This window comes from Euprymna scolopes, chromosome 13, assembly GCF_053919585.1.
Source record: "Euprymna scolopes isolate OS-2025 chromosome 13, ASM5391958v1, whole genome shotgun sequence".
NCBI classification, from domain to species: domain Eukaryota; kingdom Metazoa; phylum Mollusca; class Cephalopoda; order Sepiida; family Sepiolidae; genus Euprymna; species Euprymna scolopes.
The window spans coordinates 58,567,414-58,588,168 of NC_136494.1; the positions used below are offsets into that span (position 1 = coordinate 58,567,414).

Sequence of the window (20,755 nt, forward strand, 5' to 3'; positions counted from 1 at the left end):
AGTAATAACTTATAAGGACTTAATAATATTGAGTTAATTTTCAATCATCTTATACAAGCATAATAAGCCAACCAAATCATCTATTTTATCAATTGCAGATTGTTTATTTATGAAATATACATCTGTGAAAGAAATTAGTTTACAACTAACTTATAAACATATAAACAAAATAGAATTTGTTGAATATTTGAAAATATTAAAAACATCAAATACCAAACACTTATTACCAAAATAAATGGTTGTCATTAAATCACCCAAAAGGGTTGATATGCCATAAAATAAACCGATCTTGTTAGACTTGAAGAAAACATGGTTAAAATTAATAAAATAAATTGATCAACCATAGTTCAGAGTGACCTAAAGGTTCTTTTAATTAAAAAGAATTAGTGCCCTTCCCTATAGGGAAGGGCACTAATTCTTCCTGGATTGTTCCACTTACCCTTGATCCTCATTTTATAATGTTAAGTATTTAACAAAAAGACATCAAGTATAATTTTTGGAGTCCTTCGTGTGAGTCGCCCAAGGATTGAATCCTCATCTTCTAGCTCATTAGTGAACATTCTAACCATTATGGTAGATAGACAGTTAAAATTGAAATTTAATTCGGTTAAATGTAGTTATAGAAACCAAAGCAAAAACATTATTCAATGTACACAAAAATAAAGTATGACAAATAGATGAAACCTGTTAGAGTAGAAAAATAGAATCTTGCTTAATTAGTACTGAATGAATTAGATTCAATGTCAGTTTTAAATATTTGAATGTTCCAATAGGAAGTTGTGCCCATATTATGCCCTTTAAAATACTCCAAAGAAACCAGCATTTGGGAAATATTTACAAGTTGATATCTAATATCTATTGTTAAAATTTGACAAAAATCAGGAATTTGCATTTTCACAAATGCCTTTCACCCCCTTCTTACTCTCTTTTCATAAAACTCCTATTTAAACCTTTTACACCTAGCAGTTGTTTCAAAATTTGTAATGTTCACTTAATTTGCTTAGGAGTGACTCCTATACATACAAATGTAAACATATCTAACACACACACACACACACATTATAATGTTATACACTAATATTTTTATTGATACAAACACATCAACAGCTACACATCCATGGAAAGCTTTAAATCATTAGCTTTAGAAAGCTATGTTCTCATTGAGCTAACAAAACAGTAAGAAAAAAGAAAAAAAAACTGCATATTAAAAACTGAAAGGATCACATGATAAAATTTAAAATAATTTCTGTATTTTCTGTTATTTCTTGATTTACAATTTATAAATAAAATCATTTTAAAAACCTTAATGTAATTTTGACTTGACTAATGACAAAATGGTTAGACAGCCACATAATTTTCATTATAATCTAATTTATAAAACTCACTATGTCTGTCTGTCTGTCTCCATATTTTCAAACTCTTTTTCTCCAAAACTAAAAGTCACAGAGCGGCGCATCAAATCATTGGATTTTTTATGGATCGTTCCTTTATTTTTAATTAGTTCATATGCGTGTCACATTGGTATAGTGGTAACGTCACCAGCTTTGAATGCTACAGTTTTGCTTTCAGTTTTAATTCTAGCTGATAGCACCGAAAGACTTTTTTTTTTTTACTTTTGAAATCAAAACGCTATAATAATATATAAGAAATCTGGACAAATTAAAATATCATATTTAAGCATATTTTACGATCGGGCAAAATCGGGCGCCCCCCTCTCTCTCGCACGCTAGTATGCATACATAATAGAATATATTTACTTTATAAATATCAAAATTGCATATTTGAGAGAAAAACATAACATAGATACAGAGCATTACTAAATTCTATTCCATTGTTATATAATACAGATTATAGCAAGATGCCGGAAGTGAGTTTTTTGGAGGCTGACATCATGTACTTTGCCCCTGGGGTGTTCCACTTGCCTTAATAGCTTTCATTTTTATAACATCTTTATATAACCATTCTCCTTGCTTATCACTAACTGGTTCATGGTTTGGAAGAAGTTGAGGTGGGGATGGTGAAAATGGATCTTGTGTAACATTCCGTACTTCATATGCTAATATGCTTGTAAGAAGTCATTCACATACTTTTGCTAATCTATTGCTTGTACGTTATCGAGGAAGCTGCAGTAGACTCACTTATGACTTGCGTGCTCTCAGTTCCATAAGGATAAAGATAAGAATCTCAAATTCCTCATCTCTCAGCGTCAAATCTGAGATCTGATGATGTTCTCCTTCAGATTAGCAGACCTGCGTAAGAATGCACATATGATGCTGACTTATAGTGATCTGTAATCAAGTTGTTTTTGTTATATGTATTAAAGGAAATGAATACCAAAAACAACTTAGGGATGATTGTAAGTCAGACACCTGTGCATTCTTGCATATGTTTACTAAATTGAAAGAAGGCTTGTTAGTCTTGAGGATCGATTCCGTTTAAATTCTATTGTCAAAGATTCTTGTTTATGGCTTTCATCCAAGTTCTAGTCTTGAACCTCAAAATCTCTACATTTTTTTTTAGCCAATAATTGCTCTTCTGAACATAGCCAAACCAACTATGTTGAGAATTTATTAAGTTTTGGTATATTTACCTTCACCAATTATGTTATCACAGTTGATACGCCAAGTCTGATCCAACCTGACATTGCATATCCATCTGATCATTGTTTGCTATCATATTAAAGATGAGGGAAGACTAGGTAGGTTCCCAGCACTCACTACCATTCAGCATCACGTTCCTAACACAGCTACTATAAACCCTCTTGCTATTACTAAGATAGCTTGCCGGGTTGGAACTAACAATAGTTTGCAGAAATTACTCCATTCTGATTTTACACTAATGGTTAGGGTTAAACTTGCAACCACCTCCAGCATTCAACATATCCTTAAGATAATGAAAGGAGTCCATTACTTTGAAAAACTTGATGCCCAAATTCACCTCCTATAAGATTGGCAATCGTGTGGGTATCTTGCTCAAAACACTTTATGAGCATAAATTAATAAAAATAAATTTTCATGGTTTCAAAATATATCATTGAACTGCTAGTAAGTTTAACATAAAAAATGATCTCCTTTATCTACTTGATTTTTTTTTTTTTTTTTTTTTTTTTTTTTTTTTGACTGATTCTAGGTAAAAAAAAATTATTTGAAAACACCTTTTTGGAATTTTTTTACAAGAATCATTTTACATTATACATAACATATCTGCCCCCCAACCAACACACATACACATGCTCCTAAATGTTTTTTTTGTTTTTTTTAATTAATTTATGAATGATCTTGGACAAGTGTCTGCAAGCCATATTATATGGGTCAACCTAAACTCTATGGCTATGCTGAAATTGTTTAGAAATCATTAGATAATATTGTCAAAAAAGGAATGGATGTTATTAGACTTTGTCAGCTGAAGACATGTTGAATGATGAGTACTCTCTATGCGAGTATTTCTCAACCATTTTACTCTTGCATAACCCTTAAAATTATTTTCACATCTCAAACTCCTGTGGTAAATATATTTTTGGAATAATTGGTTTAATGAAAAATTAATAATTTATCAAATCAATAATAAAATTCATACTATGAGGTGAGATGAAAAAAATATTTTCTTGTTCTGAGTCTAGAAAGTTGAAGTTTGGTTGTGAAAATGTTTTGCTTAAGGGTCCCAACTTTTAGTTATATATTTTTACTTGCATACATTTATATTATATAATTATGTATATGCATAGTTCTTACCGTGTACATTATTATTATTAACAACAATAATAATAATATCCTTCCCGTCTGTAGTTTTAAATGTTAATGATGATAAAGCAGACTGAAAAGAAAAATCAGTTTCTAGCGTTTCTCAACCTTTTTACCCTGGTGTAACCCTTAAAATAAATTACATGTCTCAAAAAACCTTTGTACAAAGACCAAATTATATACCATAACTTTCTGATTTCATTTTCTTCATAACTCATGTGATAAATATAATGGTTTGTATTTTTTTAATAACAGGTTTATGGAAAATGCAATACTTTTTGTGCTTCTACTATAATTGAACAAACAAAAGTTAAAAATTGAAACCTTGAATTTCAAGTAAAACAAATGCTACCTACATAATTGTCATGTAGCAAATAATAACATATCCAAAAAGTATGAAAAACGATAAGGTAGAAAAATAATTATTAATGAAAAACAGTTTTTGATAAAGTTTATATAGGAATAAAATTTGTCTGACATTTTGAATTACGTTAGTCATGTGACATAAGCAACAGACCTTAATCATCTCCCCTGCCAACTGGTCTCTTTTAAATTAAGCATAATATAGTGATTTCGCTTCTTTTTATAAGTTTCTTTTTTATTTATTTTTTTTTTTACTTTATCGTTTTTGTAATTTTTTGGGTATGTTTACTATTTGCGCCATTACGAAGATACCATTTTTTTTATTTGAAATTCAATATTTTGTTTCTTTGTTCAATATAGAAGCACTAATACTTTATCAAATTTATTTGTAATGATAAACAAAAACATCACCTTTATAAATATCCTAACATCTTTACTGTTAACGATCCTTGACGATGGATTTGAAAATACTCGAGTAATAAGTAACTATGGTGGCTACATCAGTTAGTTTTTATCAAAAATAAAATTAGAAAGGATTAGAACCAAAAATCAGTAGCCAAGAACTGTCTATATTAATATATATGTGTGTGTGTTAGTGCTGAGACAATTAATCAGGAATTAGAAAAATCGGAACTTTTGGGGGTATCGGTATCGCAGTGGGGAAAAAGCTGTGCCTATTTTCTGATGCCGAAAATGATTCCTTTAATTTTCTTTTTTTCAATTGATTCTTTTTTTAACAAAATCTTCCACTGCTGATAGTAATAATAATAAAATAAAAAATACTTGATTTTGAACTAAAAGCAGTAAAGTAAAAAGCTATAGATCACCTCCACAAGTGTTTTTACGTTTGAGAAAACATCTGCACATTTCACTTGTTTTACAGTGATCAAGAACATGTAAATTTTATAGTTAAATATTTAGAGATACATACAGAAATCAGAATTGGTAATGGTATCGGGGGGGGGGATACTGGAATCGGCCCATCATTAATATATAGTAATTTGTTAACACTGAAGCTAAGATATGCTTAAATTACATATTTTTAAAAACGGTTTCTAATAAATTATTCAGCATTATTCATTTGTAATGTTTATTGTCCTATTTTCTTATATATATATATATATATATATAAATAACTTTGTTATCATTATCATTTACATTATTAAAGTGATTTAATGAAAAGAAAATGAAAACGACTGAGATTTTCATTAATTTGTTTTCCTCCAAAACGTGAAAATATTTTTTCTGAAAAATCTTAGTTAAATTATTTGTTGTCTGAAAGTTAGATAAATTCATTTATTTTTTTTTTAGTTTAGAAAATGATAAATAAATAAAAAGTTAGATGGAGTTCCAGGGATTTTCATCACTTTAACAATTTAAATGACTCAGCAGTTTGAAAAATTACATATTTTAATCTTTTTACACAATTGAACTATAATACTTGACTTTTGCCTTTTTAAACTTTAATTAAGCGCAAAATTACTTTCTATTTCTTAAAGGCATTGAAATTATTAATTTCAAAGCATCACCATAGGAAAGCAGGTCAACCATATTTAAAAAATTTTAATCAATAATTAATAGTGAAGAGGTAACAAAGTTACCTCCCTTCAACATTACCTACCAGGTTTTGTCTCAACCTCTACAAATATAAGGAAATATGGAACATGATAAACAAAATTACTGGGAAATACACTAAACAAGCTAATAAACATCTCATCCATAACAATATCAAAATCACTAACAAAGAAAAAATAGCTGAAATCTTAGCAAAAAACTTTGCCAAAAATTCCTCACCAACTAATAGGAACAAAGAATTCCAAGTCATCAAAAACCAAACAGAAGAACAACAAATCTGCTTCCACTCAGGCAATACTGAATACTACAATCAAATCCTTACTATGTACGAATTAGAAGAATCTTTCAAAAACACCCATAATTCAACAGCCGGACCCGATAAAATCCCCTAGGTCTTCCTAAAAGAATTGCCAATGAAATCAAAAGAATACCTCCTCAAAATTTTCAATGATATCTGGATCAATGAAAAATTCCCTGACACTTGGAGACACGCCATTATAATTCCCATACCTAAACCTTCAAAAGACCCCTCAGATGCAATAAACTACTGTCCCATTGCACTCACAAGCTGCACCTGCAAAACCCTCGAGTGGATGATCAATAGAAGACTAACCTGGTACCTAGAAATAAATCACCTAATCTCTGAGCACCAAGCAAAGAAGCCCTATTGAGCACATCTTAAATTTGGAAACCTATTTTAGAGAAGCCTTCATTCTCAAAGAACATGTGGTAACAGTTTTCATTGACATAGAAAAAGCCTTCGATACCATTTGGAAGTACGGAATATTAAAGGACCTGAATGAACTAGGTCTAAAAGGCAGAATGCCAACATTTATCTCATGATAAGTGTTAAGGTCAAACATATGAACACTATTGAACGACACTTACAACTATGTATCAACAAAATTAGCAGCTGGGCTACCAAAAACTGCTTCAGCTTTTCTTAAACTAAAACCAAATGTGTCCACTTCTGCCAACATAGAAAAAGGCATCCTGACCCGAGCTAAAAATTAACAACAAACTAACAGTTACAAATCAATACAAATATCTTGGAATCACCTTTGACAAAAAACTCACCTTCATACCCCACATTAAGTACTTAAGAAAAAAATGCAACCAAAAGATGTAACTTGTGAGAACCATAGCTCATACAAACTGAGGAACTGATCGCAAAACAATTCTAAAACTCTACCAAACACTGATAAGATCAAAGTTGGACTATGGTTGCTTTATCTACGGTGCAACAAGAAAATCCTACATTAGAGAACTCAACATAATTCACCACCAAGGACTCCGACTTTCACTTGGACCATTTACCACTACACTAGTCGAGAGTCTCTATGTAGAAACGAATGAACCTGCACTTGAATTGAGATGGATAAAATTAGCCCTACAATACTATACAAACTTGTATCTGACACCTCGAGCCCTATATACCAGAGTGTCTCTCACCCCAGACACCAACCCCTATTCAAAAAAAATAAAAGAAAAAGCAATCAAGCCTTATGGTCTCCGCATGAAAGAAATAAAAGCCGAAGCCAAAATTAACATCTTGCAAATCCACAAAGCTTCTACACTCAAACAGCCACCCCGGCTTTCCAAAACCTTTGTAAACTCACCTGAACATCTAAAACATACTATTATACTATTAAATCTCTCAAAACATCCCAAATCCAACACAATTAAACCCATCTTTATGGAAAAAATACATGACATCATTCATGACTATCCAGATTATGAACACATTTATACTGAGGGAGCTAAAACCAAAGAAAAAGTCAGAAGCTCTGCTATTTATTGGCAAAGAAAAATCCAAAAACGCCTACCTGATAGGTCTTCCATCTTTAGTGCTGAAGCCTTAGCAATAAACCTGGATCTTAGTATTATAAGTGCCGATCAAGCAAACAAGTTTATAATATTTTCGAACACTTTATCAGTTCTAACTTCATTAAAAGAAAAGAACACTCGCAATCCGCTAATAACTAATCTATTAAACAAACTTGATTTTTTTTTCATACTCAAAAATAAATCATCCTATACTGGATCTCAAGCCATATTGGCATCCTAGGAAACACAAAAGCTGACCTAGCTGTTAAAGAGTCACTAAAACTGGAAAAATCCAACATAAAAATCCTCTACACCGACCTTAAACCAACTGTAAACCTATGCATAAAAACAAAATGGTGACAACAATGAAACACTTATACAAAAAACAAGCTACAAGAAATCAAACCTACACTTGGAGAATGGAATCCCAAATCTAAACTAAACCGGAAAGAAGAGGTGATCATTACAAGATTAAGAACAGGGCACACAAATATCACCCACTCATTCCTATTAAAAGGAAAAAATCCACCCGAATACCTACCTTGCCAAGAAAGCTACACCGTTAAACATTTTCTAACTAACTGCATTGACTTAGCTCCTCTCCGCCAAAAACACTACAGCACTAACAACATTAAAGATCTCTTTGAAAATATAAATGAAAAAACAATTCTAAATTACTTGAAAGAGGTAATTCTCTTCTCCAAAATATAAATCTACCTTAAAAAAAAAAAAAAAAAAGTTCAACCCAAATCTTTTATTAACCTTCCTCCAATCTTACCTCGACATACTGGAAAATAAAGAACACCTACCTTACTAAGACTCCCCCCCCCCCAAAAAAAATTATTTGGCCTTAAATGACCATGCAGCTGTTGATTGACCAATAACAAGCAACCAACAAGCAACTAATAACTAACCTCTACAAATAAACTCTTATAGGGCAACTTTAAGTTCTTCCTTGTGTACTTTACATGGTTGCCTTACCTTACAACTCTATACATTCAATTGTATTTGGATCTGATGTATTAACTTCCTGTATGATGTACCTTGTATGTTTACTTTGTGGTGTTATTGCGCTATAGTTTATCTCAAAATATTAATAAATTTTAACCAGACTCTTGTCTTTCCTTGCCAACACATACATACTGGCACTTGTGTGTTTAGGAGATTCACTTGTATCCCCCACCCACACTTTGTCTCTCTTGATAGAATAATAATATTTATTAATAGATTTCAAAATGACAGCTTACTGTTTGTAATGTTTATTATTATTATATAAATACGATAGCGGGTGTGTTACTTTCTGTGTCACTCTTACATCCGGGTCGTTTAACAATAATGTGCTTCCATTTCTTGTAATAAATAATTTTACCAAGAATTCTTAATAAGTTTTGGTTCTGGTTTCGATTATAGTTAATAGCACTCCAATGATCTATATTTTTAAATAATTTTATCAAGAATTCTTCAAGTTTCGGTTTCGATTATAGCTTAAAGAACTAAACTTATATATTCATAAGTTTGGGATTTGGTTTTGATTCCGGCTGATGAACCTGAAAGTCATATAGATATTTTTTATTTTTGAAATCACAACTTTATAATATATAAAAATTGATAGAACATTAACTCTATAATAATCTATATATCTATAAAAGTGAAAGTTCCTGTCTGTCTGCATGTCTGTTTGTCTGTGTACATTTCCCTACACAATATCTCTGTCAGACTCGAAATTTGATATACAGGGTATTGAGATTTGGGAAAATCTTTGTCATCCGTTTTCAGCCAGAATTTTGGCTGTTAAGGGGTCAAAGTTTAACGATTTGACCTTTTGAGATCTTTATCAAACTGCTCCGCCAATTTTGGGTCTAAACACTTGAAATTTTAGATAGATTCCTTGGACATGTTGGAATTAATAACTTAATTTGATCCCAAAACAAATGTTAAGGGGTCATAATAGGGGTCAAAGTTAAAAAAATTGACCGCTACAGTCTCTACCAAATTACTTGGACAGTTTCTGGTCGAAACATTTGAAATTTTCATAAAGGGTATTCAGAGATAGGGCAAGCTTTTTAATCGGTTTGGGTCGAAAATTTGAGCTACAAATATATAAATCTATGTTTGCATGTCTGCCTAAAACTTTTGACAGGGGCGACGGATTTTCACAAGATCAGTATCGTTTTTAAGCTCAACCTTTCAGATGACAAATATCGAAAAATTGGTTTAAAGCATTAATTTCTTCACCTTCAACTGGGCATTTTTCTACAGAGAGGGGGTCGCTTTTTTTGCCGAAATTTTCGAAAGTCATCCCCTCTTTTCGATTGTCTAGCTTTAATTTAAACCTATGTCCCTTCCGGTTTGGCAGTGATCATAACAGCAAAGACCTGACGTTTTTTTTCCCATTCTTTTCCTCCTTCACAGTACGGGTTTGAGCCTGCCTTCCTACTACCACTTTTTTTTTTTTTTGCTCAACATACACCTCCAAACACCCGGGCAATGCCGGGCTTAAATGCTAGTATCTATGAAATCTGCAAGAATTGAAATATCATTTAAGCGTATTTTATGACCTGCTTGGATAAATATTTTTGTAGTTTTAACAAAAAAGCTACAATAATATCAGAGCGTCTCCATTTACACTGAACATCCACAGAATGCCAACATCAATATCTTACATATGAATCTGTCTCCTGTGGGATATTATTATTATTGTACTCACTGGGTGTATTCACACAAGTCATCATTATTGTTATTTATTATTGTTATAATAATAATAATAATAATAATACTTACTAGGAATTCTCCCACAGGTCCATTATCAGAGATTACTTGCTGATAACTGGTGGTGTTCCCTGGAGACTCTGACAAGTTTCCCTAGATTTCCAGTGCACTTGACCTCTTTCAGTAACCTTTTCAAATCACTTTGTGTTATTGCGACAACCATTTACCATTGATTTATTACTGGTAATAACCATTGGTCTTCGTTGGAATTTGGTGTAAATAAGCCTCTCCAAGTTCCCAGTATTCTTTGCGCTCATTCAGTGAAGGTATGGTTAGTGTTCTTCCTCCTCGGTTCTTCCATACTCCTTAATCATTCACAACTATTTTGTGTGATATCAACTGAGACTGATGACATTTTTTGAAGTGACAAAGTTTATAAGATTTCAGTTGTCTTGGATTCATATGATATTCTTTCCATTTTTTGTTTTTTCATCTCATGTTGAGGTTAGATGGTCTGTGAATGCCTTCCAACTTCTCATATTTGTAGCCATTTTGAATGTCCATCTTCCAGGATCAGATAATCATTAACTTGTTACTTTCCATGTCTTAAACAGTCTACCATGTGATTTTGGGCAATCAACATCAGTATGAGATACTTACGGGTGTTTTAGATGATAAATAGTGGTTGATATGATCATACCAATTGAGATGTTGTTCAGCATACTTGCTCATGGAAACCTGTAGAATGATACTGGCAATTTGTTTCATCCATTATACTGCAGCTAAGACCTTTCGTTATCAATCGTATAACACTAGAGCGCGAATATGTGTGTTTTATGTTGTCACTTTCATGTATGATGGGGTCCATGCACATTTCGACAAACACTGTAGCAGATATTATCTTATATTTTGTGTTAATTTGTCCACTGGAATCATTTGTTACCTATGTAGGCGAATCTTTTGACACACCCAACCATTTCTGTATCCACGGGGAGTCTGATTTCAGCAAGTGCTACAAATGAAATTAGCTGCATCTGCTAGCAGGTTAGTGCATCCTCTGTGACACCACTGTTTGCATATTCTGCATTTGATGGAATTTGAGCCAGTTCCAAGATTACAGGCACTGCATAGGTATTTTCTTTGGAACAGATATTTCTTTCGCATCAGATATCATATGCTTCATTGTTGTCATATTAACTCTTTCAAGTATCAATTTCCACTTGTTAAATGCTGTTCTAACTTCTGTCACACTGGATCCTTAAACTGCTTAATAGTAAGTTATTTTTGACTTGGATTAAAGTTTAACGATTAAGATGAAGCATTGATTCATTTTTACTTCAAAATCAAAGGAAAACCTTAATTTTGTCTTGTGCCCCTGTATTATAAAGGAATCAATTTACTTTGAATGAAAATGTATGATTAATTTTGTTCCCTTTTATTTTATTTTGATAGCTGCAGTAGTACTTCACAGCCCTATTGGAAAGATGTTGTCCGATCTGTACAAGCAGCGACTGTCAAATGGCAGCAGATGCATGAACCCGGATATTATCCAGCTTCCAACAGGGAAATGACCACAGATCTCGGACGTTTTTTGAGTGAGGTATGTTACATCTGAAATGTGAAATCAAAGAGAAAACATTTGGTTAAAAAATTACCAGCAAATCTTTTAATTTTTCTTTTATTAGTTGCATCACTGCAATCTTCTAAGAATCTCACAAAAAAGTGTTAATAAAAATAATTGTTTTAAAGGAAAATTAAAACCAATCCATCTAGTATAATAAAAACATTGTCAGCTTGCTATTGCTTTGTAAAATACTAGAAAAAAAGACTTGGTTATAATCAAGATTGTCAGCTTTTTAAACTTCCGGTTTCTGCTAATTAATGGGATAATAAAATCTGTTCAAGCAGACAAGAAAGACATTTTTTACCTAGAGAAAGTGGGGAGGGAGGATTTCATGTTATCTGTGAAATGAAGGTAATCATTAATCAAAAGAACCATATCTTGCTTGCCATTGTCGTCGTCCCGTCTGCTGAACAATCTTTACTATAATAAAACTTTTAAATCAGTGCAAACTTAAAACAAACGCATTCACCTTTGTTTATAAAAATAGACATGAACATTTTGGTAATTTTCATACGAATTTATCTTTAAAACAGTAAAGAAGAAAGAAATGAATGATTGTGTGTGTTGAATCATAATTTGTTGAAAACCAAGTCAACTCCTCCAAAAAATAGGCCAGAAAGAGAACCCACCATTAGCATTTTTGAATGTTGTTGAATTGCATTTCTGAATGTTGTTGAATTGCTAAAATAAAACAATATTCTTTACCAGAAATATTAATAAATTATTAAAATCAAAATGATTATTGAATTAAAAAAGCACAAGTATAGTTAATACAATATCTCATTGCATAGTAATATGCAAATTAGTTTATTTTAATACTGAGCTCACATATACATAAGCAGTATAAAAGATGGGCTGTTTCTTTAATTAACCTTAAAATCATTTTTTTTTTTTTTACCTTATTGTTAGTGCAAGAAATGAGTTGGCATCTGTTCATTTAGAGATACACAAATATCCATCACACAAAGGTTAGCAAGTATGTTTGGGGAAGAGAGAAAGCAAATGGCAAGTAAGCTCCACTTCCATCATCTGAAATGAATTTGGAAAGACATTATTCACTCTACCTTCATAATGAGACACACTTTTTCCTTCTTTCTATGCAGGTTGATACGTTATTCTAACTTTCGAGTTTGAGGCGATTTCTTTTTTTAACTTCACAAATTGAGACATTATTTCATATAAATATTAGTGCAAACACTGGTGAAGCATTATTTCTTTTCTTTTTTTTCCTTATTTTTGACAGAGAATGTTCACTTCCGAACAATAGCTTTTGGCACCTCTATTCTGTTTCAAATACTCATTAATTTAATTTCCATTTTGGTAAATTCAGTTTTATGCATTTCGTGTGGGTTAGTTATTTATTTACCTTCTCTTCAAGATGTTACACTCAAGATCAAGTGTTTGATGAAAGTGTTTCTGTGAAGCTAGCTGGATTTGAACCTGGAACACTGAGATTTTCAGTATGTTGTCAAACATTTAGCCAGCATCACTATTAGTTATACATATTGCTTGGCAAACTCCAAACGATTTTCAGTGTATTTATAGAAACTCCTCCATTTTTTCTTAGACAGGTTTTGAACAATCCTTGCATAGCAAATATCACATAATGCACTATTTCAGAGATAAATGAAGAAAACAAATTCACTGCTTGCTGATAGCTACATGTTATTGTCATTAATTACTAGCTTTACCCATGAGATAATGTATTTACTTGTAATTTGTTTTTCTTTTCTCTTTTGCTGTTTTTTTAATATTTTTTTATTTCAATCAAAGGGAATTAACTCTGTATGAACGAATATAGTTATGTCCCTATTTTAAAATGGCGAGCATTTGAAAACAATTCTGACTCGGAATGTATATTTTAGAAGGAATTAAATCAAGTTAGATTTTAACATTTTGCAATGATACACACAAAAAAAAAACTGAACCAGAATTAAATATTGTTTTTATAGGAAGAAAGTTATCAATGATAAAGATGACTGACTGTGTTTTACATATTAGATTAACAATTATTTTATTGCATAATATTTTTAAATTTGAACTCAACAGCTAAAATTATAAATTTCCTTAGATATTTAAGGGAAACGCCCTAAAAATTAAATTTATCATGTAAAAAGTTATAATGTCGATTTCCCCCTCCATGAAACTTCATTATAAAGAATTAATCGAACACTTCATGTATTAAACTGTTCTACTCAGCAATTAGTCTCATTCTCATGAGGGTTTTCAGAAATTCTGCATTTGTTTTCCAACCATTTTAATTTTATATTTTTTATCCAGGAAATCTGACTCTTACAAATGAGCCTTCCAAATAGAAAGTAGCTACATTTTTCACCCACTTCAAATTATCTACTCTAACAGCTACCCAAAACATTGGGTTCTTTGTTTGTATAAGCAAAACTCTGGTAACGTATTGATAAATTTGAGATTCAGGGAATATAATATGTCTATTCTGGCTACTTGAAACTTGTATGTTTTTGGTAACTAGGTTATATTTTTAATGAACACATCATAGAAGGATAGATATATATTAGTGGCCTGCTAAGGTCACAGGGAAGACAATCAAAAACGCAAAACTGAAGCTGGCCTGCCAAGACACTTGTAGGCAAATTTGGACATATTTTATTGGTTTGAAAATATAAATTCTTTTTTACCAAGTGTCATAAAATTTTAACCATAGAATGGTATTATAATCTTCAAAAAATCTGCAAATTTTCATCTAGTTTTGTTCCATAGAATCAAAGATATGAGCATTTCAATATTCAATTTGGCTACAAGTATGTATATATATATATATATATATATATATATAAAATCAATACAAAAAATATATAGATGCTTATATCTTTTCTGTATTTATTTCTTATGTGTTGACATGTAGAAATAAAATAATCATTTGAAAAAAACGAAAATGTTTCTTTCAAGAGCACATCATTTTCGACCGATCCTTCGGTCTTCTTCAGGTAGTATATATATATATAAATACACACACCACCTTTTTTGGCAATTTTATAAGTTCCAAATCTCAGGGATCATTGATCAGAATTTAACAAATGAAGGCTCACTGGAAAGATAATGACCTGACTTGTGTAGTGGGCAATGTAACATTTGCCCTTAAGGTCGCACATGAGGGGAATCATCCAGAGCCTATTTTTGCACTTTTTACAGCCATAAAATGTTTCAGTCATAGTGATTTGTTTTCCTAGTTTTTCATATGAATTACAAAATATCTGATAGTTCCCCAAAACTTCTGGCCTTGTGGAGAGGAGGCTACAAGTTACTGCTATGGTTTCAAATGATCTGAAATAACAGCAAGGGGAGACTTGATTCCAAATATTTCTCATGTTATGTCTCCCCTCTTTGGTTTTTGTACATAAAGTAAATTTTACATCATATCCTATTTTCAAAAGAGGGGAGATATAACATATTAGAAATATTTGAAATCAAGTCTTCCTTTGCTGTTATTTCAGATCATTTGTAAACATAGCAAGTTTTAGTCTCCACTCCGAGGCCAGAGGTTTTGAGGAAATATATATATATATATATATCAGAGAGAGAAAGTATCTGTATTTACTCATTGGTCTAGGGGAGTAATTCTGAAATAAAATAATTTCAAATGTGTGGCTTGCTATAATTGTATTTTTATACTACTATGGTATTTGAATATAAAATTACTAAAACAACAGAAAACTGGACAATTCTCAATTTGTTATATATAAAAAAATATAGCTTCAGTGGTTGATGCCTAAATACTCAAATATGTAAATGTTATCTTATTCATTATGATGTACAATTTATTTATGTTGTGTTTTAACTATATTCCCACCTTTTTTTAAAAAGAAAAAAAAAAACGTATCTATATTTATGTTATTAATACCATATCAATATGTAGATGAATGTTTTACGCTATCTGATCTGGCAACTTATTCCAAAAATGTTATTCTGTTTAAACAAAATTATTAATTTAATAACTGCATTGATTCAATAGCTTGTATTTTTGTGTGGCGATCATTTTTCAAGCTCAATTAAGTTCATTATATGATGAAAATTAAAACATGAAAAAAGTAAACATTTCTATTTACTCGCCTCCCCACGAGGACAGTTAGATACAACGACAGTTTTTAATGTGGAGGAAAATCATGCTAAAAGAAATGAATTCTAGAGTGGGGAAAAAAAATTTAAAAAATAAGATTGCTGTATTCTAGAAGGTTCTTTAACTGACCAAAAATAGAAAAAAATGAAGTGTTGTATCAGAACAGATACTACACTTTGCTCCTAGTCAGCTGTGGACATGCAGTTGTTCTAGACGGGTAAACAAAATCTCTGATTTTCTGAAGAAGGCACCTCATTCTTCAGTGTTGAATGGGATACTGACACAGTCTAGAAGGATTTCTCCTTCACTGACTGAGGGTATAAATGATGAAATGTATCAGAACAGATACTGCACTTTGCTCCGAGCCAAATCCTGAGTAAAATTTCCTTGCAATCATAGGGGCTTGTAACTGTGTACCCACTATTAGCAGAGATTAGAAACGTGACTTATGTGATCCTGACGACTGCTCATTATGGTCCTACCTGCTACATGTATCTTTCTTTATGCTCGCATGTCCTCTGCTATGTTATATGACAAATAAATTCCTGTCTGCATTGTGATGTAAATACACATGGTTCTATGGTGTATCCTCTCAAACTAACGTAGCACTCACTCTAGGCATATTGAACTGGCTTCCTCCTTAAGAAGGAAGTTACATAGGAATATCAAGTTCACAAGCGGTCCCTAGTGACTTGTATATCTCATCAAATGAGATAATGATGTTAGTTTTTGCAGTTAGGTGTCAACATCCTCTTACATACAATGCCTAGTATTCCCAAATGGTCACCCATTGGTTACTGACTTGGCTCATCCTTGCTTAACTTCAGTAATCTAATGAGGACTAGTGTATCATGAGATGCCTCAACAAGTCATGTTAATTAAAGTTTATTATTAAATCACTTTAATTCTATATTTTTAATATCAATGAAACTGTTGTATATATATATGGCAAAAATAGGACAATAAAATTATAAATAAATAATGCTCAACATTTATTACAAACAGTTTAAAAAATAGTAATGTAATTTTAGGTATTCAATTAACGCTCATCTGTATTATATAAAGAGTATTTCAAACAATTGTGTTGCATATTTGATTAAAATATAAACTCCTTTTAATGGTAATATATTAGTGATATCATAAAAAAAACAAAAACTTTTGCATTTGTTGATTTAAATAAATATATTCAGATTTTTTTTGCTACGCATTGTAGCTAGTTGTTTGTTTTTTAATTTAAAAAATGTTATTTTCAAGGTTGGAACCGATCCAAAAGAAGCTCGCTATTGGTTGAAGCAATTTATAATTGGTGAGAGTATCAGGCCATTTGCTGTCGTTCAAGTGGACCCTGAAGTTTTCTGTGAAAAAGCACAAGTGAGGATAATATTCAGTTTTCTTTTTTCTTTTTGTTTCAAAAGTTTGAAACTAAAAAAACAATTTTTGAATTCAACAAAAAAAAATTTGTTTTCTTTTTTAGTCTAAAGAGTTTAAAGAAAAAAAAATTTTTGGAAAATAACTGCAAATATTCAGTTTTCTTTTTTACTCGAGAGTTTTGGAATTTAGCAGAAAATCTTCAGTTTTCTTTTTACTTGAGAGTTTAAAGCAAAAACAAATATTTTGAAAGTTAATAAAAAAATCGTCTGTCTTTTATTCAAGAGTTTAAAGAAAAATCCAATTTAATAATTAAAATATTAAAAAACAAAAAATTTGTAAAAAGAAAGAAAAAAATTATATATGGCCTAAATCAACTGGAAATTCAATATGGCTACATGAAGAATGTCACCGTTTATATAAATAAGGTAAAGAATAATGTCACAATCTGTTGCAGTATATAAAAATCTAATTTTATCAACAAAGTTTCTTTTTTGAAAAAAAAAAAATGTCCATGGGACATTTTTATAAGGTTGTTTCTTTTTTTGCTTTGTTGCGTTTATTGAAACTAAAATCAAATTCATTATGCCTGCATTCTTTCTTCATTATTATTAAATACTCTGGATACTTATTAAGATATGAAACTGTAAAAAATATTTATATCAGCTTTCAAGCTTCTACAAATATGAGGGATTTGAACATATCTGGAGTGCATTTATTGGATTTGAATTTCTCCCATTCCTTGTTTAGTACATTTCAGTATCCTTTTCGATCAGATTTTCAACATATGTTGCATATGTTTAAAAGTGCACATTTTTCATTAAAAATAGTTTCTTAAAACAAAATGTTTAGATGGTTTGATAATGTGATTAACATACTTTTCAATGGCTTCAAAGTTTCTTAACAAATTAAAATCTTTTATTGCAATAAATTTTATTAATCAAAAAATTTCCTTCATTTAGTTTTAGACAAGTATTGAACCTACAAAATATATTTATTTTAAAATGGTGTTCTTTCTTTGCAGCTTGAAGCTTTTGCTTCTTGCATATCATTCCTTCACAGAAACAGTATGCGTCCTGTTGTGATTCTTGGAACCGATTTACAGGACAGCAAATCGATAAAAACCCAAGATCTGAAGGTAAGATTGCTCTTCATGATTGGATTGAGTTTTGGTTTTCTTTTGTTTCTTAAAACATTTAGGACATTTTAAATTTAAAGCTCAAACTGGTTTCTAACTCTAAATAAGTGATATTCTTCCCCCCCCCCAGTGCTACCTCTTTTTCATAGAAGAGGTGCTGAAACTCTTTCTCTGCTCTATCGTTATTTTCGTAGCAGTTGATTATCTGAGTTTCAATTGATGGTCACCTCCCTTTAAAGCATTTAAAACAACCACTCTTCTATTTGCAGACACTGTCAATAATTTCCCTCATTCTCCACTTGTGCCTAGAACAAAACAAATTCCATAAACAAAATTTCTTTCCTAAAACTACTTGTCTAGAACACAGAGCTGCTTCACAGCTGACTATAATACAATCGTTTTCAAAATTTTGTTAAGCAATCCTTTTAAGTAATCAAATCCTTTCCAATTTCCACCATTATCAAATATCATGGTGTTGTCTCACCAACCACTTGACATTCATTAATCGCTATCTTCAAGTGCCATTTTGGCTTTGGTAAGTATTGAATCCCTAGTAAAAAATAATTTATATTTTAGTCTAATGAACTTTGTGTGGCTGTCTAACTGAAACTATCGCTATACCCAACATTTTAAATTAATTATTTTATTTTTTATTTCTACGATTAGGAAATAATGTTCTATATCATTTACATAGTTGACCTAGCTTACTTTCTTTTAATACGATTAAATTTATTTATGCAACAAAATAAAAGTTCAAACAATGAGTTGCATATTGATTTTTTTTTAAACTAATATTAAGAAATCATTTATTAGTGTTATTGATTTCTAATTGTTTGGTTTTATTTTGATGTATATTTTAAATAATTTTGTGAAAAAATCTTCAGGACATCTATATGAACAAGAAAAATAACTGTATTTATATTTGATTTAGTTTAAATGAATTAATTTTACAATAACTGGAAGAATCAATTTAGTCAAAGATATTCTATTATTTGGTTATATTGTTTAATACCCCTACTTCCTGCTCTTACTCTATTCATCATTGATTATGCTTTGTTTTGTCTCTCTCTCTTATATATATATATATATATATATATATATATATATATATATAAACACAGGCAAAGGTAATAAAGAAAAAGAATAAAATAATTGGAATAGCACATTATAAACAAAAGAATATCACCATACAACCTGCAATTGAAGAGAAAAAAAAGAGGGATATATATATATATGTGTGTGTGTGTTTTATCACTGTAGTGTTGCATTCTTGTGCCTGTTTTACAAGTACTTGAATGTGTTCTGACAAACTTCTAGCTCTTTTGCTCTCAACATAAATATTTCTGAATAACCCGACAAATAGTAAAATCCCACTTGTTCACTGTAGCCTTCTACTCTAATAGTTTCTTCCCTCCAAGTGTTAGACTTTGGAATTCCATCCCTGTTTTTCTGACTGTACTAACATTTTAAAATTTAAATGTACTGCAAGCAAACATCTCATTTTTTAACTCCCTGCATAGTGACCCTGTAGACATGGTCCTAAATATTAGCCCCTTGTTTGGAAAGGAGCGTGTATACGAGTAAATATATGTAAAAAAGGCAAAAAAAGGCTAATTTTTAATTTTGTCTTTCCACTTATATTTAACTAGGTTTGCCAAGTCAATTTTTCCTTAATCAAAAAGTTTGACCCAAGCTCGGTGAATAACCCAACATTTCATATTTTTCTCGAACATGTCCTTTTAATGAGTGAGATTTTTATTTGCTTGGATATAATTTCATATACATACTTTTTCATTTCTCTTTAGATTGCCCGAGCGAAAATGCTTGGAGACTGCATAATATTGACAAGTATGCTGGAGTTATTTGGTACCAACACAAGACCATTTTTTAGTGGCAGTAACATCGTAGAAGCAGTCCAAGACAGCAGGCAAGTGATCATTCAAAGACAACTTTTTAATTATTACCTTTCCGCCATTTTCAGTTGAGTTTGTTTGTGTATACTTCAGCATCCACCTTGTTTGACCAATCATCAACCTTAGAATTAATCTAATTTGAAGATACTTAGGTCAAAGGTGAACTTTCCTTATTTTGTCTCTTAGTTCTCCCATTCCATGAGCGATTTTTCTGACAAAGGAGGAAAAGTTGATGTTTTCTGGGTTGGTATTTATCCATCTAACACTGATCATTAACTAGTTTTTGATCTTGAAGTAGTATTTTTTTAGCTTCTTACATAAAGTGGCTTCATAGAGCGATTTCTATAAAAAAATAAATTTATGGAAAAGTTGAAAGTCATATTTTGGGCAATAAAGTTTCACTAC

The 20,755-nt window shown here is 31.0% G+C and overlaps 1 protein-coding gene across 3 annotated transcripts in view; it reads left to right on the forward strand.

Moving 5' to 3' along the window:
* LOC145292048 (N-acetylglutamate synthase, mitochondrial-like) overlaps positions 1 to 20,755 on the forward strand; it is a 144,580-nt gene that overhangs the window by 74,097 nt on the left and 49,728 nt on the right. For all 3 annotated transcript variants that reach the window (XM_080138073.1, XM_080138072.1, XM_080138074.1), the window contains 4 exons: positions 11,667 to 11,814; positions 17,186 to 17,302; positions 18,324 to 18,437; positions 20,243 to 20,364. In XM_080138073.1, the coding sequence (XP_079994199.1) occupies positions 11,667 to 11,814; positions 17,186 to 17,302; positions 18,324 to 18,437; positions 20,243 to 20,364 (501 nt within the window). The remainder of the gene's footprint in view (positions 1 to 11,666; positions 11,815 to 17,185; positions 17,303 to 18,323; positions 18,438 to 20,242; positions 20,365 to 20,755) is intronic.